The sequence below is a fragment of the Schistocerca nitens genome, chromosome 3 (genome assembly GCF_023898315.1).
Source record: "Schistocerca nitens isolate TAMUIC-IGC-003100 chromosome 3, iqSchNite1.1, whole genome shotgun sequence".
Classification (NCBI taxonomy): domain Eukaryota; kingdom Metazoa; phylum Arthropoda; class Insecta; order Orthoptera; family Acrididae; genus Schistocerca; species Schistocerca nitens.
Window position 1 is genome coordinate 212,578,274 of NC_064616.1, and position 27,717 is coordinate 212,605,990.

The 27,717-nt window shown below is 42.2% G+C and overlaps 1 protein-coding gene across 4 annotated transcripts in view; it reads left to right on the forward strand.

Moving 5' to 3' along the window:
- Window positions 1-27,717, forward strand: part of LOC126248165 (regulator of nonsense transcripts 2-like) — a 213,516-nt gene that overhangs the window by 105,103 nt on the left and 80,696 nt on the right. For all 4 annotated transcript variants that reach the window (XM_049948921.1, XM_049948920.1, XM_049948922.1 and 1 more), the window contains 3 exons: window positions 12,824-12,911; window positions 22,524-22,683; window positions 22,800-22,947. In XM_049948921.1, coding sequence (XP_049804878.1) covers window positions 12,824-12,911; window positions 22,524-22,683; window positions 22,800-22,947 — 396 coding nt within the window. The remainder of the gene's footprint in view (window positions 1-12,823; window positions 12,912-22,523; window positions 22,684-22,799; window positions 22,948-27,717) is intronic.

A 27,717-nucleotide genomic window follows, 5' to 3' on the forward strand; every position in this document is an offset into this window, starting at 1 on the left:
AACACAGAATTTATATGATCTTCATTTGTAAGTCCACGGGAATCCCTTTTTTTTTCTGGGAAAGGATCTTCAACCACCTTGAACATGATTTCCTCCTCTTTTGACAATGTAAACGTCTTGTAGAATTCTTCAATTAATTTATCAGTGTCACGAGAAAATTTCATTCCTGGCAAGTAGTAAAATGGGTCATGTCTCCTTTCATCAATTGTTTCTTGAAACAGATGGAAAATAGACAGTGACTTTCCCTATAGTTTTGAGTGCAGTTCATGTAAATGAGCCGTTATATCGGTGAGAAAACACAGGTCATTGATCCAGTTTTCATTTTTCAAGTAAGGAAAGACCTTTCGATCATTTTTCATAAAATCCACTATTTCCTCCGTCAGTGCAAAAAAGCACTACAGTACTTTCCCACGACTTGGCCAACGAACAGCCATATGATACAATAAATCCCTGAATTTTGCACCCACTGTTTCTTCAAGAAATGCGCAAAAATTTCCAATGTTTAAGCCCTTTTGATTGTGTGTACTTGATAACAAAAACCACAGGTGACATGATAGGGTCGTGTCCTAGAACTTTGCTGCATAACACTTGTTTGATGTATAATTCAGCGGAATTTGCTTATTGTTTTTCCAGAATATTCTTTCAGCAGTGAAACTGCGCCAGTCTTCTTTCTGCACCTAGAAGGTGCTCCATTGGTGCAAATGGCCACAACATTTTCTAAAGTCAGACCCAGTCTCTTTGTGACAAATTCATTTACTTCATTAGAGATGTATCCACCAGTTGTTTGCTCTTTCATGGAAGGCAATCCACTTAGTTCTTCTGTGGTATTGAAATTGTTATCAATACCACTGATGAAAACTAAAATCTGTGCAGTATCATTTATGTCAGAATGTCATCCATGGCTAATGAGTAATACTGGAATTCTTAAGCTTTCTTTCTTAACTGGTTGTGAAGGTTGGTAGAGATACCATGCACTCTTCTTTGAACTGTCATCTCGGACAAGCTTATGCTCACAAAAATTTTACTTTTGTCTGGGCATAGTTCTGATACAACAATCATCATGCACTTTAAGAAATCACCCTCCGTGAAAGGTTTTTCAGCAGCAGCAGTTTCTTTAGAGATTACCGTATTTACTCGAATCTAAGCCGCACCTGAAAAATGAGACTCGAAATAAAGGAAAAAAAAATTTCCCGAATCTAAGCCGCACCTGAAATTTGAGACTCGAAATTCAAGGGGAGAGAAAAGTTTAAGGCCGCACCTCCAAATCGTTACAAAGTTGGTCCATTGTAATATGAGACACAATTTAGGTCGAATGAAAGACGATACAGCTACAGTAGTTTGGTTCGAGTCGTAAGCTTAGCAGTTAAGCTTTACCAGGTAGCCATTGCTATGCGCCAGGCGCTCCGTCCGTATTTATACGGGTACCCTTCCTTTTTCACGTGCTTCGTCTGGTTTGAATCGATTGCTTATTTTGCTTTGGTCTGATAAGTGCCGTTTTCTTTGTTATAGGTGTTTACGTCAGTCACTCTAAGCTGAAAATGCATTACTGTACTGTGTAATGCATTGTTTGTCGCATTTTGATAGTGCATGTTTACCGCGTGTCGCCGCTCGCGGCATGACTTGCTTTTGTGCGCGCTACCGCCGCTTAAAAAAAAAAAAAGAGGAATCGTCTCATTAGCGAAACAATGGCAAGAGACTGCTATTTGTTGTTACTTACACTGCTGCTTTCTTTGATAATGATCAACAAGAACCAAATGCGTATGATAGAACATGCGTATGATAGAACATGCGTATGATAGAACATGTTCTGAACGAGAGTTTTGCGAAAATTTTCCTCCGTTTGAAAATCTTTGCGGCCGTTTCTTTAGTACATCAAATTCTGCACAGAAATTAGTCATCTTACATTTAAAATCTAGTCAGTTGCCGTGCTTCATTTCTGACTGTATCACTACTAGGCATAAGAATAATACGAATATAAACATGACACGATACGTACACTCCTGGAAATTGAAATAAGAACACCGTGAATTCATTGTCCCAGGAAGGGGAAACTTTATTGACACATTCCTGGGGTCAGATACATCACATGATCACACTGACAGAACCACAGGCACATAGACACAGGCAACAGAGCATGCACAATGTCGGCACTAGTACAGTGTATATCCACCTTTCGCAGCAATGCAGGCTGCTATTCTCCCATGGAGACGATCGTAGAGATTCTGGATGTAGTCCTGTGGAACGGCTTGCCATGCCATTTCCACCTGGCGCCTCAGTTGGACCAGCGTTCGTGCTGGACGTGCAGACCGCGTGAGACGACGCTTCATCCAGTCCCAAACATGCTCAATGGGGGACAGATCCGGAGATCTTGCTGGCCAGGGTAGTTGACTTACACCTTCTAGAGCACGTTGGGTGGCACGGGATACATGCGGACGTGCATTGTCCTGTTGGAACAGCAAGTTCCCTTGCCGGTCTAGGAATGGTAGAGCGATGGGTTCGATGACGGTTTGGATGTACCGTGCACTATTCAGTGTCCCCTCGACGATCACCAGTGGTGTACGGCCAGTGTAGGAGATCGCTCCCCACACCATGATGCCGGGTGTTGGCCCTGTGTGCCTCGGTCGTATGCAGTCCTGATTGTGGCGCTCACCTGCACGGCGCCAAACACGCATACGACCATCATTGGCACCAAGGCAGAAGCGACTCTCATCGCTGAAGACGACACGTCTCCATTCGTCCCTCCATTCACGCCTGTCGCGACACCACTGGAGGCGGGCTGCACGATGTTGGGGCGTGAGCGGAAGACGGCCTAACGGTGTGCGGGACCGTAGCCCAGCTTCATGGAGACAGTTGCGAATGGTCCTCGCCGATACCCCAGGAGCAACAGTGTCCCTAATTTGCTGGGAAGTGGCGGTGCGGTCCCCTACAGCACTGCGTAGGATCCTACGGTCTTGGCGTGCATCCGTGCGTCGTTGCGGTCCGGTCCCAGGTCGACGGGCACGTGCACCTTCCGCCGACCACTGGCGACAACATCGATGTACTGTGGAGACCTCACGCCCCACGTGTTGAGCAATTCGGTGGTACGTCCACCCGGCCTCCCGCATGCCCACTATACACCCTCGCTCAAAGTCCGTCAACTGCACATACGGTTCACGCCCACGCTGTCGCGGCATGCTACCAGTGTTAAAGACTGCGATGGAGCTCTGTATGCCACGGCAAACTGGCTGACACTGACGGCGGCGGTGCACAAATGCTGCGCAGCTAGCGCCATTCGACGGCCAACACCGCGGTTCCTGGTGTGTCCACTGTGCCGTGCGTGTGATCATTGCTTGTACAGCCCTCTCGCAGTGTCCGGAGCAAGTATGGTGGGTCTGACACACCGGTGTCAATGTGTTCTTTTTTCCATTTCCAGGAGTGTATATTCTTCCGCATTTGCTGTTGTCTCACTCTGGTTTCGTAGTTTATTACGCAGACAGGATTTAAATGAGATAGCAGCAAACACGAAAGAATACATGGCAAAATGTTTATATTCGCATTATTCTTATGGTGAAGGGAATACTGCATGTGATTCACATTTCATCAGGTTCCTATTAGCAACCATCTCTTCTCACAGGTAGGAAAAAACTCGGAACGTAGAGTTGGCCATATTGACAAACATCCCTAACAGTCTTGCCAGTCGGATTTTCGTAGTACATTGAAATTCTGCTACATTCGAAGATGAACAATACGGAATTTGTATTTACTTCGTTGGATAATGTATGAAAATGCAGTGGTCGAAACGCGGGGCGGAGAAAAAAAAAGCTCGTCTTCTACCTTTTTTTTTAAATTTATTTACTGATGCAGAGGTTTTGGCACCAGTATTTATCTTCGTGCCCACATTGTGTAGCACTACATATATTCGACGGCAGAAGTTAGTTGTGGCGGCACCTATCAACATTTTTCAGAACTTCCGCTTGCTTTGTACTCGATTCTAAGCCGCAGGTGGTTTTTTGGATTACAAAAACCGGAAAAAAAGTGCGGCTTAGATTCGAGTAAATACGGTAAGCAGCTTAGTTTTGTAGCTGCTTCACACTCTGTCTCTGCATTCTTGAAAAGTAGCAGTGGACTAGACAAAGATTTTAGCAAATTTGACGCCTTGATTTTCCTCTTATCATCATTCAGTTTCACCAAATTAGTACATTTTGATTCAAAATAATATTGTATATTATATTCTGTTACATCTACAATTGATTTGTGGCAAATCAAAGTATTTTACCTGTCGTACAGTATAAAAAGTACATATTTTTCACTCCGTATCAAATACTGTGCCCACAGACACAATTTTTCACTTACAGTTCTTCCATTCTTTCTGGCTACCTCAAAATGAACCCACTAATAATTAAAACTCATGCTTTAGTGTGCACACACATGTAAAGCAGAGGGCTCGCGATAATTGACACAAGCTGTAAGTATAGTGGTATGTTTGCCTCGAGATATCTGAATTTGAACTTCAAACCAAAGACAATAATTTTGGGACAAGTCTATTATATAGATTTCGAATAAAACCTTATATGCCACATTCAACAGAGTAAACTCTCTGAAGTTAGAGTAACACACCTTGTCACCTTTCTTATGTATCAGGTGGATTACACCAGTAGTCCGTTTTTCTGGAATTATTTCTTGATCCCAGAGTAAACAGATAAGTTTATGTATCCATTTGTGTAAAGTAATGCCTCCTCTCTTTAGCAGATCATGAACCTATGAATCAATAAAAAAGAATCAAGTATGGAACCGTATGAAGACTTATTTAGAAGAATATATCTGGAAATTCAAGAGATGTCAGTTGAATAAACTCACTAGGTGACACATAAAGATGACTTTAGAGAGCATGAAGACTCTGAAACACATATTTGGAAGATATGACATTGATTTGGTGGGTCCTTTGGACTAGTCAGACTGAGGAAATATGTATATCCTTACACTTCAGAATGTGCTGATCATGTTTATGGTAGCTGAACCCAACCATTACGGTAGTGTGGAATCTGGTTGAAAAAAATGATACTGAGGTACTCAATGTGACGTGGGAAGTAATTTTATGAGTGAAATCATGTAAAGAGTATGCAAATTGTTGCCAACAGAGTAGATACAGGCTGCCAACTATCCTCAAATGAATGGAGTGTTAGAGAGGTCACACCAAACATTAACAGAGACATTGTGACACTGAGTTAAACAGATTGGGGCAGTTGCATTCCACAGGTCATTTTTCTGTATAATACAACACCACACAGTGCAGTGGGATATACATCACATGAATTGTTTTTTGGGGCAGCATGCAATGTTTCAGGTATATTACAAAGGGAACAGGCTGGACTGGTGTATAATTTTCGTGACTGTGTGGCAGAATTGACAGAGCACGTGCAAGATACGCACTAATGTGAGAGAGCCCGTAGCTCGTGGTCTAGTGGCTAGCATTGCTACCTCTGGATCACAGGGTCCCAGGTTCGATTCCTGGCCGGGTTGGGGATTATCTCTGCCCGGGGACTGGGTATTTGTGTTGTCCTCATCCTTCCATCATCATTCATGAATTTAGCTAGATTGTACTGTGTACATATTGGGAATGTGTAAGGGCGCTGATGACAGTGCAGTTGAATGCCCCATAAAGCTATCATCATCATCATCATCATCATCATCATATGTGAGAGAGACCACAAGGCACAGTGCAAGATATGGAACAAGGAATATTATGATAAGGCACAGAATCCAAAATGCACTGAATAGATGTGTACCCAGTAGAACAGTTCATAATGAGAGGTAACCTCCATGGTATACAGTCACTGTAAAGAAACTTTTAAAGAAAGAGAGATTACTGCATAATTGGTGTAAAAGAAAGCTTAGGGGTATAGATAGAGAGATGCTGAATGAAACACGTTTGGCTGTCAAGAGAGCAATGCATGATGTCTTCAGTGTCTGCTGTAGCAGAATATTGTCATGTGACCTTTCGCAGAATCCAAAGGTATTCTGCTCGAATAGAAAGGCTGTTAGTGGCACCAAAGTTAATGTCCAGTCCCCAGCGAACGAGACAGGAACTGAAATTGAGGATAGCAAAGCAAAAGCTGAAATGCTTACCTCCCTTTTCAAATGTTCTTTTACAGAGGAAAACAGAGGTGAATTGGCCCAATTTAATCCTCGTACCACTGAAAAGATGAATGAAATAAGTATTAGTGTCAGTGGTGTAAGAAACAGCTGAAATCATTAAAATTGAACAAAACTCCAGGCCCTGATGGAATCCCTGTCAGATTCTATACTGAATTTGTGGCTGAGCTAGCCCGTCTTCTAACTATAATCTATTTAAATCCCTCAAAAAGAACCATGCACAGTTCTTGGAAAAAGGCGTAGGTCACACGCCTCTATAAGAAGGATAGTGGAAGTGATCCACGAAACTACCGTCTAATATCCTTGACATCGATTTCCTGTAGAATCTTAGAACATATTCTGAGTTCAAACATAATGAAGTATCTTGAACATAATGACCACCTCAATGCCAACCAGCATACATTTCAAAAACATTGATCATGTGAAACCTAACTCACACTTTTCTTACATGACATACTGAAAGATTTGGATCAAGGCAGCCAGGTAGATGCAGTGTTTCTTGATTTCTGAAAAGCATTTGACTCAGTACCACACCTACACTTACTGTCTAAAGTACAATCATGTGGTGTATCAGGTGAAATTTGTGACTGGATTGAGGACTTTTTGGTAGGGAGGACATAGCATGTTATCTTGGAGGTAGAGTCATCGTCAGATGTAGAAGTAACTTTGGGTGTGCCCCGGGGAAGTGCGTGAAGACCCTTGCTGTTACTGCTGTACGTTACTGACATTGCAGACAATATTTATAGTAAAATCAGGCTTTTTGCAGATAATGCAGCTATCTATAATGAAGTACTATCTGAGAGAAACTGCATAAATATCCAGTCAGATCTTGATAAGATTTCAATGTGGTGCAGAGACTGGCAACTTCCTCTAAATGTTGAGAAATGTAAAATTTTGTAGTTCACAAAATGAAAAAAATGTAGTATTCTATGACTATAATACCAGTGAGTCACTGGAATTGGCCAACTCATACAAATATCTGGGTACAACACTGTTGGGATATGAAATGGAATGATCACATAGGTTCAGTCATGGGTAAAGCAGGTTTATTGGTAAAATACTGAGAAAGTACAATCATTGTACAAAAGAGATTTATTGCAAATCACTTGGGCAGCCTGGTCTAGAATATCGCTCAAATGTGTGGGTCCCATAGCAAATAGGACTAACAGGTGATATTGAACGTATATGGCGAACAGCAGCATGAATAGTCAAAGGTTTGTTTAATCCATGGGAGAGTGTCACAGAGATACTGAAGGAACTGAACTGTCAGACTCTTGAAGACAAATGTAAACTATCCTGAGAAAGTCTTATTAACAAAGTTTCAAGAATCGACTTACTGACTTTAAAGGATTACTCTAGGGATATACTACCCCCCGCCCTCCTCCCCTACGTATCGCACACGTAGGGATGATGAGGATAAGATAGATTAATTACTGCATGCACAGAAGCATTCAATGAACCAATCATTCTTCCTGCACTCCATCCGCGAATGGGCCAGGAAGAAATCCTAATAACTGGTACAATGAGACATACCCTCTGCGATACGCCTCACAATGTAGAGTATAGATGTAGAAACAATTCAGTTTTTGTGATAAGGTTCTGTTGTTCGATGAGGGCGTACAGTGAGGCAGATACACAGTAGGAAAGTCCATACCACGTAGCATGAACAAAGGGACCTAACATAGTAATCTGTGTAAAATGAAATAATTATCTTAGAGTCCATGACAACAATCTGAAGGAGATACTTTTAGCTGTAGTTGTTCGGTGTAGTCAATAACAATATACAAAGATAACACAATGCCCATGTTGTCATGGAAATGATAATTTTCAGTGTAACTTGGAGAATAGTGATTTATTTCAGTTTGCTAGAGTTGTTAAAGAAATTTGAGTACGCTCAGATTCTAGTGAGGTGAGCAATCGAATTCTTTAAAGAATGGTTGTCAGTGTCGAATTTGAGTGCAGCAGAATGCAAAGGTACGAAACATGCATTACATTTGCACATTGGAAAGGTTAAAAAAAGCACAAGTCCAATTAGACAACTGGCACAGAATGAATCCCATATAAAGAAGCAAGGAAGCTTAAACTTTTTGCCGAGGTCATCAAAGTCCTATTCTGATTGCTAGACAAATGTGGTGCAAAAATAGAGGTGTTCGAAGGGGAACAGAAATTGGTACTCCAGCTGTCAAAAAAGAAAGTAACAATTGTTAAATGAACTCTAGAGCGTTTGAATAAGATGGGAAGTCCCATTGCCAAAAATGAATAGATTATAAGCAGGGAGTGAAACAGTTGAGCCGAGACATAGGAGAATAAGAAACCACACTGACAGATGGTTAGAGAGAGCTGTAATTCTGATATCACTGTTAATGAACACTTAATACAACTTACTGGCACTTTCAGTGAATTAGAGCAGGAATATGATGTCATAATAACAACAATCTGATCAGTCCGTTTCAGATTGTGCCTAGAACTGATCAAGCATGACGAACAGTTCTCTGTCACCCTTATGGCATACAGTGATTACCAAATGATGAGAATTATTGACCTGGCTGTTTTCATTCGTGGGAAAATTTTTAGTTGTGTGTTAAATATCGTGCTAGTAGATGATGGTTTGTACAGCCTGTATAGAGCACAACCATTGCTCTCAAAAGTGGATGGAATATGGCATTTATTTGTGTACATTGCCCCCAAAAACAAGCTACTGCTTATTGATGATGCAAAAAGCCAGTATATGAAGCTAATTAGTGAACAGTTTCAGTGTAAAAGAGTAGATCAGAGTCTCAGAATATGTAAGCAAGTGTTCATTCTTTTTTCCACATATGACCATGAGATGTGTGAGGCTAAGCTGCATCAACCAGTCCAAGAAGTTCCAAAGGGCTGCTTCCAGAAACTAATAGTGTTATACAAAAGTTTGTGGATACTGCTGAGTAACGTAGAATGGCTGTTTCTTGCCCCAATGGATGGAGGCATTATTGGCATCTGTCACGAAGGAAGACCCATAATCATCATGCGGCAAGACATTGGAAAGTTAAAATTTCTAGGAAAATGTCATGGATATACTGCCCAAATGGTAATAGACCCTGAGCATTCGATACAAACAAATGTCACCAGTGACGTTATGCTGAACTTGAGCATAGTAAATAATGAGATGAAAAATATCAGTGAACTTAGCTGGATTTGCCAATGTAGCATGCAGTTTGGCAATTAGATGACATAGCAGCTGCAGGGCATAAGCTCGGTGGATTGAAGAGTGACACTGAGTATCAGGAGAGAAGTGCTTTCAGAAAATTTTTGATATGTCATTTCTTTTTCTGGCTTTACATAGTCTCTGGTATACTGGTTATAGTGACTCTATGCTCTCTATGTAAATACTGTAAATGCTCAAAATTTGTTTGAACACACATTTTCAAACCATTAGGTGACAGTTGCTGTGGCATAATATGTGTTAGAAATATAAAAATACTATTGTTAATCATTGCCCAAATAGGGATATAGTGACGGGTCATCCTACTCGAAGGACATCAGGAGACAGTGAAGAAATAATTTTTAATAGATTCCTTACACCTGTTAGGCATGTGCAAAGTGATGTTAGATGCGTCGTCTTTCAGGCAAAACACCAAATCTGCCTTCTGTAAGAACAGAAAAACACTAAAAGCAAACTTGTGATCCCACCATGAAGTGTAAATTATTGTAAAGTTGATTGTAAATAAAGTGTATAGCCATTCTTCGCAGAAAACAGAAGTGTAATATTGATAGAACATTTCTATTAATTGTAATACAAAAGTTCCAGGCTTCCAGAAAAAAAGATTTGTTTATTGTTGCATGTTTCTTTTGCTTATCATTCAATCACTGTGAAGCAATTGTCTCCGAGGACAGTGCCTATAAATTGTTCCTCAGGAGGGCGAGTGGGGGATGTGTTATTTGTGGATAATGAAATGCCTAAATGGTAGAGAGAATGAGCCAGAATGAATGACTTTGGTTGTGAGTACAAAGATTAAGGTGTTAGCCAGAAATTTTGCGTAGACTTGTGTGAAAAATCGCTAAGAGCAGTTGGGTGCAGGCCTCATGCAGGCTGACGATATACGGTCACAAATGAGAAGTCGCCAGTGAGGATTGGGTAACCATATACGGACTCACAGTGCCGCAGGGTGTGGCCAGAAGGGCACAGCCACTGTGAGGGAATATAAGGCAGTGGTGAGTCACCCCGGAGCCAGTTAAGAGTTCAGTCACCTGAGAGAGGCTGCTTGGAGGGCCAACGGGGGTTAATTGAATTTCACAGTTCAGAACTGTCATCTGAGAGGGACACCGGTATAGGACACATGCGGGTCACGAACTTCAAGTAGTCATTCTAGCTCTGCTCATGTCATTACTTAGCCGCACACCTTCTTCCAGGGGAAATTTATAGTCAGGAATAGTGTATTTTCTTCCATTCATTCATTTTTGCCCAGAAAAGCAGTAAAAGCAGTGGTTCTTCAGTTATTGCCTTCTGTTCATATATTTTTTGGCCAGTTCCGTAATTCCATCAAAACATTCAGTTAACCATCACAAAGTTAGCTAACTATACGGACCTTCCTGGGTATTAACATCATTAAGCATCTAGACCACTAGATGGAAGCGTCAATAAGTTTTGCTATTTGGGCAGCAAATTAACTGATGATTGCTGAAGTAGAGAGGATCAAAATGAAGATGCAGTAGCAAGAAACACATTTCTGAAAAGAGGGATTTGTGAACATCTAATATCAATTCAGATTTTATGAATTCTTTTCTGAAAGTATTTGTCCAGTGTGTGGCCTTTTATGGCAGTGAAACATGGACTACAAGCAGCGCAGAGAAGAGAATGGTAGATTTCGTAATGTGGTGCTATAGAACAATGGTGAAGGTTAGGTGGGTGGATCGAATAACAAAATGAGGGATCAAAGAATTTAATTTGATGATATGAGGAAATGAGTGCTATGAGGGGGGGGGGGGGGCTAAAAATTCCAGGAGGATACCAAAAGATGAGTACAGTAAGCAGGTTCAAATGGATGGAGATTGTGATTATTATACAGAAATGATAGGGCTTCCACAGGATAGTGTAGCATGGAGAGCTGTATCAATCCACTCTTGAGACTGAAGACAACTGATGCTGCTTCAGTGAAATTTCGAAGTAAAATGGAAGAGAATGGCTGTTCTTCTGAAAGTAACTAATCAGTTGCTTCATTTATCAGTATTGTAAGTGCCCCATCTGTCAAAAACATCAGCCATGCAGGAATGCAGTCGGGGGGCATCATCGACAACTGTCAATATTTCAGCAGGTGACCACCCTGTCATATTAAAGGTAAAACTGCAGCAAGTAAGCACTGTGCAAGTGAATATAAAACCTCAGTTTTCAGAGCAATTCCATAAGGACACTGAGACACACACACACACACACACACACACACACACACACACACACACACTAATCACTAGTGCCACATTATGCTTAAACTTGCGAATTGCTGTTGAAAAAACATTGCAGGAGTTCTGCAGGTAAGTTTTTTTGCAGGCGTTACCCCATATCTTCGTGGGGCCTGAATGTTGATCGGATTATGGCATTGGTGGTAGTAGGGATTGCCAGATACCCTTCCTGTTGCCACCCCCCTCCTCTTCCCCTCCACTCTCCCTTCAGGATGGAATTTTTATGTTCTGTCTGTCTGTCTGCCTGCCTGCCTGAATCTATTGTTATACCACGTGAAAATGTGAGAACATTTTTTGAAGTGTTTGTGAATCCTGTAACTGAGGCGGACTGTTGATAGCAGCACAAGTATAACTAATGGCAAAAGAATGAATAATTCCTATATCATTTAAATGCGGTAATATTCTATGTACTCCGATCTATCTCCATTTGCACAATATTAAGGGAGCTTGTCTGTCCCAAGAAGAAATTAGGCCTTTGTTTGATTTTAAAATTCACTGGCATTTGTGTACATTGTACAAATAAACTTAAGTTTCTTTTATTGCTCTTCTTATGAAGCAAATGTGTTCGGTTTATGCCAGAACTTAAATGTCTTTCAGTCTCTTGGCATTGTCAGAAAGGGAGGCCAGTGGTGAGTAGAGGAATGGGTAGTAAAAGGGCCAAGCAGAGAGATTTCACCTAGCAAGAAGGGGTTTGATTTGTGAGATAGTGAGGAATTTATCAGGACTTGAATTCAAATTTGAAGCTGAGGTGATCAAGTTCATATCCACAAAATCTTTTGACTGTGACATCAGTGACAATACATAGGGAATCCACTGCCAGAGGGTCAACTTATCACTAAATGACTATAGAATTGAAGCCTTTAACTGATTATCTGTAACTACTTGCTGATCCTCTGGAAGTACTTTCTTTCTTATAAGTGGCATGTCAATAAACAATTTTAATGCAAGAAAACATATTGCGTTCTGTGGATTCTAAGATATAGATATGCTATGATGGCCCCCAAAATTATGCAAAGACTCATAGTAATGAAAGCAAGCTCCTCTGGATTTAAACACACCTTATACCACACTTGCTATAAGGCATACACACTGTTAGATGATGAAATAAGTGTATGATATTTTGAGTCCAGTTTCACTAAAGAACAGTGTTTTCAATTCTGTGATTTGGTGTTGCCTTTCCTGTTAAATAATTCTGTGTATTATCACCAACGTAGCTATTCTAATCAGACATTTATTAGTGGTTGTAATTTCACAGGTCTCAGAAGAAGCACTGGATGCAGAATTTGAGAAAGATTTGAACTGTATTTCACCAGAGGAAGAAACACTCCCTCCTGAGCCTGAAGGTTTGTAAAATTTTATTAATAATTGTTCTTCCATATCCGAAACCAGCACTACATTATAATACAGTAGTTCTGTTTCCTACATTTTTTACTTAAAAGTATTTTTGTTGCCAATCTTCATACATATGAGGTCAACTTAATGTAAAAATAGTTGGATTGATACAATAGAAATCGCAACCCCTATGTTTTCTACCTCCTGTGCACTTGTAATGCATGTGGGTAGAACATGCCGTTAATTTTGTTTCTCTCTGTACTTCATTATTTGAATATCAGTTGGCTTTCAGCAATGTAACTGTGTCGTCGTACAAACATTGGCTTTTCTTGTTGGAACTGTTTGTCATTATGCCATCATATGTAACCTTTATTAATTGCATGTTGTTATTTAGTGTGTGTGCAAATTTTTCATGGCCAACTGTGATTTCTTGGGCCTATCCCTAACAAAAAAGTTTGCAGGTAATAAAAATTATACATGAATATAGGTAATTCAAGAAAACTGAGACCTAAGTCTTGACCTTTAAACATTATCAATGCATTTTGTGCTGTCATGTTGCAATCTAGTTACAGAATTTCATTTTAATTTATTTATTGTCATGCACCATACTAAAAGGGTGCCTTCTTTCATTTGCTTAGAAATATAATTTTTTAAATATGCAGATGAAGATAGGTTGTTACCCACTACATAGAAGATAACAGGTCAGTCTCTCTTCTATTTGGTGAATGGGAATCTGTATTATATTGCAGCCTGGATTTACCGTCAATGCCTCTGATGTTCTGAGTACTGTTTCTATTTAATTAATATTGAGGATATATTAGCCTTTATTTATGTAAAATTTTTGCTGTATAACGTACCCGGATATATCTCAGTGTTGTTGCTGGTGATGATTGGTTTGTGGGGCACTCAACTGTGCGGTCATCAGCACCCATACAAAGTCACAATTTTTACACAGTCCCATTTAGCAACTGTCATGAATGATGATGATGAAATGATGAGGACAACACAAACACCCAGTCCCTGGGCAGAGAAAATCCCCAAACCAGCTGGAATCGAACCCGGGACCCTGTGATCCAGAGGCAGCAACATGGTGTAGTTGCTGACGAAACTGTTGAGGAGCAGTGACATAACAGTTGGATTCTCCCCATTTGTTGCAGTTTTTCTACTGCCATAAATAAGTAAATCTTTTTGCTGATTTTTGTCTATTTTCAATACATCTATTTGTTGGCACAAAACACCTACATGAAAATCTCAAGTTCTTATTTGGAGTGAATTTCACAGGAACTTATTGTTCAGATTATTATTTTGGCTGTTCTGATTCCTCTGTTGTACTTAGCTTTCGTTAGGGCATTCATAATTGAAAGCTATAACTAACTGATGGCTGTAATATACTTTGCTATTTTCAAAACTTTATGAGCTAATCAAGATAGTTGCGAAAAGTAAAATACACCACTCCAAAGTTAAGCATTCCCACTTTCCAGTAATATATTTTAAATTACCTGAAACTGTGATACTTAAACTAGGAGTTCATAAGCAGTCCCATTTTTCATTGTAAATTTTGTCAAAACCACTGTTATATTCCAAACTTTGACTACATACCTTTGTTAACTTGATTTTTTTCTGTACAAAATTACATCCAACAGTGATTCATTTAACATACAAATTAATAATTTCGTGTAAATCACTCTGATTTGCTATACAGGACTCATTCATATGAACAGAGAATTCACATTGCATAAGGATAGTGGTGACCATACATATTTCTGAATTTTGAACCAACAACAGTTTCTATGAAACAGAATCACATTAGTTTTAGTTGTTCATCAAAAGAAAGACATCACACATTCATCTAATTGATTCGTCTAGATGGGCAATGGATCTACCTTCTTCAGTGCAGATGCACAAGTATGTCCGAACTCCTGCAAGAATCTGAGTAGTGAGCATGGACAAAATGGAGAGGGACTGCGGATGGGTGGCACTTGGTGGGAGTGTGGGCCATGCTGAGCTGGGCCACACATTTGCGATAATACTGTTTCCTAGCAAGCAATAGATCCTGGGTTGGAACCCCGGTCCAGTACACATTTTTTGCTCGCTGCTGCCAATGCAGCTGACATCAGTAGTCCCTTCCCTTCCCTTCCATTCCCTTCCCGCCTCCTCCCCCCCCCCCCCCCCCACCTTCAGTTTACATATAATCACAGCTGCATGGATTCTGCTTGGCGTATGATCTTTCAGACATGTCCGAATGAAAAGACACCACACATTCATATAAATAGTTAGTATCATGGCATGACAACTTCTTCAGACAATGAAGCTTTCCTGTCGTTAGTCAATGTAATTAACATTAGTCAACAGATGTTTAAAATATTTTGTTCAGTACATCCTTTTACTGATATTGGTGAGTATGGCTGCAACAGTGATGGGTGAATATTAAAAGAAATCTGTTGTGAAGCCATAGTGCATCTGTATTATGGTTTCAGTTCAGAAAATATGATGCACCAGTTGTCCAGATGTGTGCTTTATTTAATTTAAAAATACAACATGTTTTGGAAAGACATGACCACGTTATCAAGTTCTTAAAATATTGTCATGCTATAATCATAATGGAATCGTGTCTTTGCAATCCATGTTGTGTTCTTAAACTAAATACAGCACACATCTTGGCAACTGCTGTGTCATATTCTCTTTACTGATAAAGTTCTTTCGGTAAAGTGTTGTTTAGAGGTGAGCTCGTGCTTGCAGATCCTACACCATAGGCACAAGAAGATTGTAGATTTCACACATAATGAGGTCTGATCCTCATAGGATAGACAATTAGCTGATGATAGGTTTATTTTTAATTTCAGATTAGCTAGTGGAAGGAAATATGTAAAGGTTGTTTCGGCATGTTAGTGCCGATGTTCCAGGTGTTGGTTCATAGGAAACCACATTATGTATTTCTATTTAGTTCTATGTTTTCTTTCTTTTCTGGAAATTCCTCAAATTAATTTTGATTATTGTACCTGTCTCTGATACTTCATTTGCAATCAGTTCTCAGTCTTCATGTACTGTGTTTCTGTTGCTGTATTCAGCACTACTGTGATCATAAATACATGATTATTACTACACAAGACCAACAGAATGAGTATTGGGTTCAGGAACATTTCTTACTCTCATGAGTACAAATACAATCACACAACAAAAGGAGTATTGTGTAGCAAAGAGCAGCTGCCATATTCATCTGGCAGCAATGTGGAATGCCAGAAGATGCAGTTATGTCACACCAATCCGGTAGGCACTGTACTATTAGACTGTGTGTGGTCCACATGAAGTTTACCCCTGCAGGTCCGGGGGTAAGAATAGGCCCAAGGTAACTAAAAGCAGTTTCACACATTTTGGCCTTTATGTGTTGGTCCCCTGTAGGGTTTGACCTCCATTCTTCAAAATTTTTCTGAAGAGCGAGTGAACTGGGGAAGGGTGCCTTACATGTTGCATCATGTCCATTGTGCGTTGAGATCTTTAACCCACTTTCTCATTGTCGCATTTCAGTCCCACTCATTCTCCATCTCTTGGGCGAGGTCACCTTCCTGGGTTTCTACCATGCACTATGCAGTGTCACTATCTGCGTCGACAATGACTGTGGACTTCTTGTCACCTGATATCCAGCACGGTAGCCAGTCCGTTGTGGTGGGGCTGCCGTGTACCCTGTTGGTTGTAGCCACCTGATCACATGGGGATCATTCTGCTGATGCCTGCACCGTTAACTCCCCATGTATGCAAAGGAGTAGATAAGCGTCACCCTGGGGCATTGGGACTCCAAGCAATGGCCATCCTGCAAGGTGCCTTTGCTGTGGCTGGGTGGCACCAGTGGGGATGGCCCCTGGTCGGAGTGGATGGCATCAGGGTGGATGTCACACGGTGAACCGTATTCCATCGTCTCTTGCTGGTGGTGAAACACTAGCAGTCTGTAAGCATTTACGAGCTCAATTCAACGCACAGAAGTACAACCCCAAATCGTTCCCCTCCCTGGCCACACCATGGGAAGAACGTCAGGCTAAGGATGGCAGTGGATCTTATTTGCCCCAGTACCTTGTATGTTCGAGGGCTGATGGGGAATCTTTCAGGACAATGATGCCTCAGTTTTTTGTTGAGCATTTAGAGGACAAGTTTGGGGAGGTGGAAGGATTGTCCAAAATGAGATCTGGATCAGTCTTGATCAAAACAGCATTCTTTGGCCAGTCACTGACGTTACTTGCTTGTGACAAATTGGGGAATGTTTCTGTGACCATCATGCCCCATAAGAGCTTAAATATTGTCCAGTGTATCATATTTCCCAGGGACCTTCTTTAGCAGTCTGTCGATGAGCTGCATGCCAATTTAGAGCAGCGAGGTGTACATTTCATCTGACGTGTCCACCGGGGTCTGAGGGATAATCAGGTTGCCACTGGTGCCTTCATCTTGGCCTTCGAGGGTGATACATTGCCCGAGAAGGTCAAGGTGATGGTCTACCCCTGTGATGTAAAGCCCTATATCCCTCCCCTGATGGGGTGCTGCAAGTTCTGCCATATGTCTTCCAACTTTACTTGTAGCATCACATGTCGAGTTTGCGGATGCCCATCACATCCCAATACTCCATGTGCCCCGCCTCCCATCTTTATCCACTGCAGAGAGCACCATTCGCCTTGCTCGCCAGACTGCAGGATTCTCTAGAAAGAAGGAAAATCATAGAGCACAAGACCCTGGGCCGACTGATCTACACTGGCTCCCGCACCACCTACTTTGGGAGCAACACCCCCAACCAACGGGGACATCCGTCCCCACTTCTAAGCCAGAGAAGCGTAAGTCGTCTTCAGCTTCTCTCGCTAGGAAGGGGTCCCTTGGGCCACTCACTTCCCAGGTTTCTGCTAGTGGGAAAGATGACACCTGCCAGTGACTGAAGAGCTCAAAAGCAGCTGGTCGTAGGGCTTCACACTCATCTTCAGTCCCAGAGACTGAGCCAGTGAAGTCCTCCCAGACAGGGAAACACAAGGAACAATAAGAGAAATCTAAAAAGAAGACCCCCAAGACAAAGAAATTGCGGTGGCACCCACACCACTGCTACCTACAAGCTCTGCGTCTGAGAATGGCGTGGAGACTCTGGTGTCCGCTGAGGACCTATATCTCTCCAGATCCTCAGACACAATGGATATAGACTGCTCAGGCAATAGGTCCGTGGCAGCAGGTGACCATGAGGTGCAAACTGCCTCATTGAATGTTCCATGCCTTCCCAGTCTCATGATGATGTCATCCTGCAGTGGAATTGTGGCGGTTTTTTTCACCACCTGCTGAGCTATGGAAAATGTTAAACTTTACGCCTGCTATCTGCATTGCCCTCCAGTAAACCTTGTTCCCAGCATTACGGACCCCTGCCCTCCGTGGCTATAAGGGATATTACAGGAACCATAGTGACTATAATCGAGTGTCATGTGGAGTTTGTGTTTATGTCCTTAACTCAGTCTGTAGTGACGCTGTGCCCCTTCAAACCCCTCTTGAAGCTGTGGCTGTCAGAATAAGGACAACACAGGAAATAACTGTCTGCAATGTATATCTTCCTCCAGATCGCGCAGTACCCCTGAATGTGTTAACTGCACTTATTGATCAACTCCCTAAACCTTTCCTACTTTTGGGAGATTTTAACACCCGTAACCCTTTGTGGGGTGGCATCGTGCTTACTGGCCGAGGCAGAGATGTCGAAACTTTACTGTCTCAGTTCGACCTCTGCCTCTTAAATACTGGGGCTGCCACACATTTCAGTGTGGCTCATGGTAGTTACTCGGCCATTGATTTATCAGTTTGCAGCCCAGGACTTCTCCCATCTATCCACTGGAGAGCACATGACGACCTGTGTGGTAGTGACCCCTTCCGCATCTCCCTGTCACTGCCCCGGCATCAGGCCCACGGAAGCCTGTCCAGGTGGGCTTTAAACAAGGCGGACTGGGAAAATTTCACCTCTGCTGTTACCATTTAATCTCCCCCACACAGTAACATCAATGTGATATTTGAGTGAGTGACTACAACAATTATTTCTGCGGCAGAAAGTGCGCTCCCTTGCTCTTTAGGGTGCTCTCGGCGTAAGGCAGTCCCTTGGCGGTCGATGGAAGTCGCTGTAGCAATTAAGGAGTGTCGGCAGGCTCTACAAGCGGCACCCTTCCCTGGAGCACCTCATAGCCTTTAAACGGCACTGTGCCCACATTTTCCAACTTATCAAACGATGGAAGCATGAGTGTTGGGAGAAATATGTCTCGACCATTGGGTGCCATATGTCACCTTCCCAAGTCTGGGCAAAGATCAAACGTCTTTTCGGGTACCAGACCCCAACAGGTGTTCCCAGTGTTACCATAAATGGCGTGCTACCTACCAACGCAAACGCAATTGCCAAGCACTTCGCTGAGCACTTTGCTCGAGCCTCTGTGTTGGAGAATTAAGCCCCAGCTTTTCACACTCTTAAATGGCGGCTGGGAGGGGAAGTCCTCTCATTCACTACACGCCACAGTGTATCCTATTACTCCCCATTTACAGAGTGGGAGCTCCTCAGTGCCTTTGCACATTGCCCCGACATAGCTCCTGGGCCTGATTGGATCCACAGCCAGATGATTAAACATATCTCATCTGGCTACAAGCGACATATCCTCATCGTCTTCAACCGGATCTGGTGTGATGGCGTCTTTTCATCACAGTGGTGAGAGAGCACCATCATTTCGGTGTTCAAACACAGTAAAAACCCGCTTGATGTGGATAGCTATCCACCCATCAGCCTTACCAACGTTCTTTGTAAGCAGCTGCAACATATGGTGTGTTGGCGGTTGGGTTGGGTCCTAGAGTCACGTGGCCTACTGGCTTCATGTCAGGGCGGTTTACTCCAGGGTCACTCCACCACTGATAATCTTGTGTCCCTTGCGTCCGCCATCCGAACAGCCTTTTCCAGGTGCCAACACCTGGTTGCCGTCTTTTTTGACTTACGTAAAGTATACAACATGACCTGGTGACGTCATATCCTTGCCACATTATATGAGTGGAGTCTCCGGGGCCCGCTCCTGATTTTTATCCAAAACTTCCTGTCACTCTGCACTTTCCGTGTCCAAGTGGGTGCCTCCCATAGTTCCAGCCATATTCAATAGAATGGAGTCACGCAGGGCTCTGTACTGAGTGTCTGTCTAATTTTAGTGGCCATTAACAGTCTAGCAGCAGCTGTCGGGCCCTCCGTCCCACCTTCTCTGTATGCAGATGACTTCTGCATTTCGTACTGCTCCCCCACTACTGGTGTTGCTGAGTGTTGCCTACAGGGAGCCATCCACAAAGCACAGTCATGGGCTCTAGCCCTTGGCTTCCAGTTTTCTGACATGAAGACGTGTGTCGTGCATTTCTGTTGGCGTCGTACCGTTCATCCGGAAACAGCACTTTACCTTAATGACGATCCACTCACTGTAGTGAAGACATATCGATTCTTAGGTCTGGTATTCGACGCTCATGTGACTTGATTTCCTCATCTTCGTCAGCTTAAACGGAAGTATTTGGCAGCACCTCAATGCCCCCCACTGCCTGAGCAACACCAACTGGTGTGCAGATCGCTCCACGCTGCTGCAGCTCTACAGAGCCCTTGTTCAATACTGCCTTGAGTATGGGAGTGTGATTTATGTTTCAGCGGCGCCCTCAGCATTGCGTTTGCTCGACCCATTGCAGAGTTCGACTAGTGACAGGAGCTTTTAGGACGAGTCCTGTGACAAGCGTACTGGTGGAAGCTTGAGTCCCTCCATTGAAGATCAGACGTGCACAACTGCTCACCAGGTACATTGCACACATTCATAGCTCTCCTGAACATCCTAATTACTGTCTTCATTTCCCAACCATGCCAGTTCACCTCCTGCATAGGCAGCCAAGGTCAGGGCTAACGATTGCGGCTCGTGTGCGATCGCTTCTGTCTGAACTGGAGTCCTTCCCTTCACCACCTCTCCTCGAGGTCCATTCACATACACGTCCGTAGTGTAGCTGTAGGCCGAAGCTTCACCTGGACCTTTCACGAGGCCCTAAGAACTCCGTTAACCGTGCGGCTCTCGGCTGTCACTTCCCCTCGATTCTTGAAGTGTTCCGGGGCTCTGAAGTGGTTTACACCGACAGCTCGATGGCTGATGGTAATGTTGGCTTCACCTTTGTCCACAGAGGCCATTTTGAACAGCATTTCTTGCCCGATGACTGCAGTGTATTCACTGCAGAGCTGGTGGCCATATGTCGTGCACTTCAGTATATCTGTTCATGCCCTGAGGCATCGTTTCTTCTGTGTACTGACTCCTTGAGCAGCCTATAAGGTATCGAGTAGTGCTACCCTCGCCTTTCTTTGGTGGCGTCCATCCAGGAGTCCATCTATGCCCTGGACCTATACCATTGTTCAGTAGTGTTTATGTGGACCCCAGGACATGTCGGCATCCCAGGCAATGAACTTGCTGACAGGCTGGCCAAACAAGCTATGCGGAAACCGCTTCTGGAGATGGGCATCTCTGAACCTGACCTGTGTTCTGACTTATGCCGCAGGGTTTTCCAGCTTTGGGAGACAAAATGGCATAACACAACAAACTGCGTGTCATTAAGGAGACTTCAAATGTGTGGAAGTCTTCCATGCAGGCCGCTCACAGGGAATTAGTTGTCCACTGCCGGCTCCGCATTGGCCATGCGTGGGCGACCCACAGTTGCCTCTTGCCCGGTGAAGATCTGCCTGAGTGTCAGTGCGGCGCCTGGTTGCCAGTGGCCCATATTCTGGTACACTGTCCCACTTTGACTGCCCAGCGACAAAATCGTGGGTTACTGGACTTGTTGCCACTCATTTTATCTGACAATGTGTCATTGGCTGATTTAGTTTTACGTTTTATTTGTGAGAGTGGGTTTTATCATTATAGTCGATAATGTTAATGGTACTGACTTGAAAAAGGTAGGAAACAGATAGTATAATGGTAAATGTAGTGCATCACTCGTGCGGTTTTGGTACTACAAGGACAATCAACTTCACCACTGGATGGTGACTGTTAGGTGTTGTGGGATCTGATCTGGATAGTTACACTAATAATTTTTTTGTTTTGTAAAAACTTGTCACAATAATTAATAGTTGAACTTTGAAAGAAATAAAATGCATGTGTATTGATGTCATATAAAAAATGGTGTTGTGTACATCTTTGAACAAACACTGTCCTGCACTCATTTAAACTTTCAGCTTCGAGGTGATCAAAATTGCTGCTACTGAGGACAAGACTACAAAATCCTGTTCAGTTCTGTCTCAGGGTCTGTGAAAATTGCTTGTTATGCTAAACATACTTTTGTAAACAATAATGATGTATTGCAAACAGATATCTGAAGTAGATTTGTGCATTGCACATACACCCACAAAATGTGTGTGTGTGTGTGTGTGTGTGTGTGTGTGTGTGTGTGTGTGGAAAGGGTGGCAGCTTGATGTTAATTGTGTCTGTGTGTTTGTTTGCTTGTTTGTTTGCATTTCCTCAGTATTTTTTGTTGTTCTCTAATTTTCATTATTGTAACAACCATCTTGATGTGCAGTAACTATCAACCACATGTCATTACTTTAGTGATACCAAATTTAATCTGTATGTAACTGAATTTTCCAGAAATAGAAGAAACTGAGCCTTCAGCTGTAAGCAATAAAGTTTTAATAGAATCATTTCTGTCTGCTCTTCCCAACTGTGTAAACCAAGAAATGATAGACAGTGCAGCTATTGATTTTGCAATGAACTTGAATACCAAACACAACAGGAAGAAAGTTGTGAGGTGAGTCACAAATTGTTTCTAAATTTGTATTACGGCTCTGTTTGAGGATGTTCTAGACTTACGAATTTATGAATTTCTTAGGTTCTCAACCTGTGCACCTCTTTCATGGTTTTCAGGGCACTGTTCAATGTACCTCGTATTCGTTTAGATTTACTGCCTTTTTATGGACGATTTGTTGCTACGTTACACCCTGTGCAACCAGACATTTCGGAAGATCTTTGCCAGCTATTGAAGCAAGACTTTAAATATCACATCCGCAAAAAGGTTTGTGTTTGTAATTTAATGTAGCCTGTTTTGTGAATTAATAATTAGAAGTTGCTGATGGAAATAGTGTTCATCTTTTCTTTATGCGTATGCTTGTTATTAAGTTCCTGAATCCTATACTCTGCAAGAGAAGTCTTAAGCTACCAAAACTATATTAGCTTCAAAACTACATGGTAATTAGTTTCAGTTCATTTTATGGAAGAAAACCACCGTGTACCAATAACTACATTATGTAAATTAGAAGTTCCAAATAATGTATTTATCTTATGGTTTAATAGTGTTGTGTATTGAAAGTAAAAAATATGAAATATATGTACAAGTGTTGAAATTCTCATTATGTTTGTGACAGACTCACGGTGCTACTACAAAAATGAACACTGGAGTGGGTTCATCCTGGTGCAAGCATTGAAAGTAACATGTTGCACTCACTGATGTAAGAGACGGGTGCGGATGAGGGTTGGGAAACAGGGTAGAAGAGGAGAGGGGTACTGCCAGGAGAAGACTGCAGATGTTGATTCATAGACCCATAAACCAAACTAAAGTGCGAGGAGGCGGGGGGGGGGGGGGGTGAGGGTGAATGGAGTGTGGTGGTAGGAGTAAAGACCTAGTGGGGAAAGGATGGATGCAGATGAAATGGTGGGCACAGGAGCTTTATTTTGCTATCTGATTTATTGATGGCTGGCATGAAATGAACTGATAATTTATTGGAATGGGGGGGGGGGTGTTATTAAAGTCAAAAATTACAATTATGTACCAATTATGTAGTGAAGGTAGTTCAGGAGCATAAACACCATTAATTTAGTGCTTTTATTTGTATTATGATGAAAGCAAATACTTGTATACAATATTTGTGGACAAATGTGCACAATCACAAAGTTGTATAAGCTTACATTTCCATATCTTGTTGTCGGATCCATTCGATTGCGTCATCTGATGCATGGTGAATGTCCATTATCATTGCTTTGTACGCTTGAAGAGGACAATCGGCAATGATATGGTGCACTGACTGTAAGGAGGCACCACAATCACAATTTGTAGACTAATTTAGTGTTAACCCAAAACAGAAATAGTAATCAGCAACTCTTTAGGCCTTTGTAGATATTGCCATTTGACACCCACCCTCTTTCCAGCACACCTGCCTTCTTTCAATTATACCAGAGCAACTTATGCAACCCATCGCAGCAGTCACCAGTTGTGGTTCAGTTGTTAGCCGGACAATCAAGCAAGAACTCCTATGCAACCATCTTACTCTTCTCAATCAGTTAGAAGCAGCAGGCCTACAATATAACACGATAAAGTACAACTTTTCCCAGAAGGCGTGGAAAATAGTATCACCTCACAAATGAAGGACTTTTAAATATGTTTTATGCTCACATATTATCACTTTTCTGCAGACCGAAAAGTCTCCTTTGTAGGAAGCGGCATGGATTCCATTAAGAATGACCACGTGAAAGCCAGCTCACTGTTTTCATCCACAAGATCCAGAAAGCTGTGAGGACGGGGCGTGAGTCGTTCTTGGGTAGCTCAGTTGGCAGAGCACTTGCCCGCGAAAGGCAAAGGTCCCGAGTTCGAGTCTCGGTCCAGCACACAGTTTTAATCTACCAGGAAGTTGCTTCTATGTCCTCCCTCAATCTGACCTGATAGGGATCCCAAACACTCAAGCAGTACACAAGAATAAGTCGTACTAGTGTTTTATAAGCGGTCTCCTTTACAGAGGAACCACATCTTCCCAAAATTCTACCAATGAACCGAAGACGACTATCCGCCTTCCCCACAATTGCCATTACATGCTTGTCCCACTTCATATCGCTCTGCAATGTTACGCCCAAATATTTAATTGACACTACTAATGGAGTATTCAAACATTACAGTATTCTTTTTCCTATTCATCTGCATTAGTTTACATTTATCTATATTTAGATTTAGCTGCCATTCTTTACACCAATGACAAATCCTGTCCAAGTCATCTTGTATCCTCCTACAGTCACTCAACGACGACACCTTCCCCTACACCACAGTCAAGTTCCTCAGTGGTAGAACCTTTGTCTGGAGGAGGATAATGATAGAGTCGTCAGCTTTTAGGGACCATGGAGCCTGGAATTCTGCAGAGGACACGTTAGGGTCATGTTGTAGGGACCTTAGGAAGAGTTGTGAAGCAATGCTGGATGTAAGGAATTCTTGAAAGGCTTGTAAGGGATGATTTTGAGGTAGTGGCAATGGATCAAGTTGGGATCGTGGTCAGAACTGTTCAAGGCAAAGTCCAATGTCAGCTTTGCTGTTGGAAAGGTTTTGGGATTGGGTTGCAAAATGATATTTCCAGTTGACATTCCTTTTGAAGGAACAAAGCAGCGTGATCAAATGCAGGTTTAGGGGCTGAAAGTGAGACCTTCAGATAATACAGATAATTGAGGGGTGGAGAGTGCTTTAGGCGAGAGGTTGAGGACACTATAATGTTGTGACTGGTTCTTGTGATTATGAGTTATTCTTGGTATGGGAGGCAGTGGTGAAGGTAGGATGTAAAGGAGAATAGCCAAGCTCTGTTTGTAGGAGAGGAGCGGTGGTCGATGGTGTGGCTGTTTAGGGAGCTGAAGAGGACAGTAAGGAAAATACCACTGTTCAGGTGGTTCAGGAGAAAGTGGGATAGGTTTTTGAGGTGAAGTCTGGCATGTTGTTGGAGTTTGAAGTTGGCTTAGCAGATGATACCATCAAAGGAGACATGATGGGAGATACCTGCCTGATTTTGTAGAAGGAGAGAAGTCTGGTGGAGTAGAAATTGGCTGATGAGTCATATAGGTCACAGATTAGATGGGTAAGAGCAAGAGATTGCCGTATTTGAAACTGTCAAGGGACAATGCTTCCGAGTGGGAAGATTAAACCTGTAATAATTCTGATACAGTATTGCTAGTGTCCTGCTTGCCACAATCAAGTCGTATAAATGTTGCAAAGCAATATGAGGTGTAACGAACGTATTAGAACTGTGGTAGTTATTGGGAGAATTTAAAGAAAGAGTGGTTCACCTGTGAAGTAGACTGCATGTGGAACGCTTGTGCGACCTGATCTTGAGTACTGGTCAAGTGTTTGGGGTCCGTACGAGGTCAGACTGAAGGAAGACATTGAAGCAATTCAGAGGCAGGCTGCTAGATTTGTTACCGGTAGGTTCAAACAACATGTAAGTGTTATAGAGTGGTTCAGGAACTCAAATGGGAATCCGTGGGGGGTATGCGACATTCTTTTCGAAAAATGCTATTGAGGAATTTGGAGAACTGGCGTTTGAAACTGCCTGCATAACTATTCTACTGCCAGCAACATACATTTTGTGTAAGGACCACAAAGATAAGATATGAGAAATTAGGGCTCATATGAAGGCAGACAGACAGTCATTTTTCCTTCACTCCATTTGTGAGTGAACAGGCGAGGAAATGACAAGTAGTGGTACAGGGTACCCTCCATCATGCATTGTATGTTGGCTTGCAGAGTATCTACGTAGCTGTAGATGTAGACAAGCAGGTTTCAAGAAGTGGGATCTAAGACCTTAGTTTTTATAGTGCAGAAGCACCTTTTTAAAAGAATGGATGTAATATGTTCAGATGTGTGTGACCTGCTAAGGGACCAAACTGCTGAGGTCATCGGTCCCTAGACTTACACACTACTTAAACTAACTTATGCTAAAAATAACACCCACAACCCATACCCCAGGGAGGAATCGAACCTCCGGTGGGAGGGGCCGCGCAATCCGTGACATGGCGCCTCAAACCACACAGCCACTCCATGGAGCTATGTAATATATGAGGGGATTCGTCATGGCAAGAGAGGACAGTTTGGAGTGTTAAAAATTGTGGGAGTGGCAAAAAGGATAAGCAGAGGGTGGATAAAAGATAGAAAAATGGAATAAAATCAAGCAAAAAATTCGGTAAAAATCAGAAAAATTCATACAAAAATTGTGAGAACAGAGAATGGTTAACAAGAGGTGATGAGTGAGTGAGAATTTCTCACCAGAAGAGTGCTCTATATGATATGGAAAACATGATTGGAAAAGTTTTGAAAAGAGACAAAACAGAAAGAGAAAGTAATAGGAAAACATGTAAACTACTTAGTTTGGCAGTTAAGAAAAAAGAACATTTTGACAAAAAACACACACAAAAGTGTGAAAGATTACACATAGACAAGATAAGGGGAGGATGGGAAAGAAAATAGCTGTCAAATTTATGAATAAATTTGTGAAAGACAGTCAGGAGAAGTCCCTGCAGTGTACTGAACTGTAAATTGTTACAGTCAAATTCATAAATAACAATGGAATAGTTTGTGCAAATAAAAATGGACCCCTCTACATGCATGGAAATCAGTACTAGAAAAGATATAGGGGCAAAGTTTTGATTAATCTTGATGATACAGATAAATAAATGAACGGATTAGCACATAAGGTAGAAAACAGACGACAGTTTGAGCAAGACAGGTGACAACAAGGACTGTCAAGAGAGTTACATAAGAAGGAATGATGGCCACATGGGCTAATATAACAATGAAAACAATCAAATTTTGACAATATAATTTTATTTAGATAGATAAAAAAATCTGCTCACCAAGCGGTGGGAGAACACACACAAAAGAAGGATGTAATTAGGCAAGTTTTCAGAGCAAGCGGCTCCTCCTTCAGGCAGAAGGGCTCAAGGGGAAGAAAGACAGGTGAAGGCAAAGGACTGGAAAGGTCTAAGAAAAGGGGTAGATTTTGGAAAAGTCACGCAGAACTGCAGGTCAGGGGAGACTTCCCAG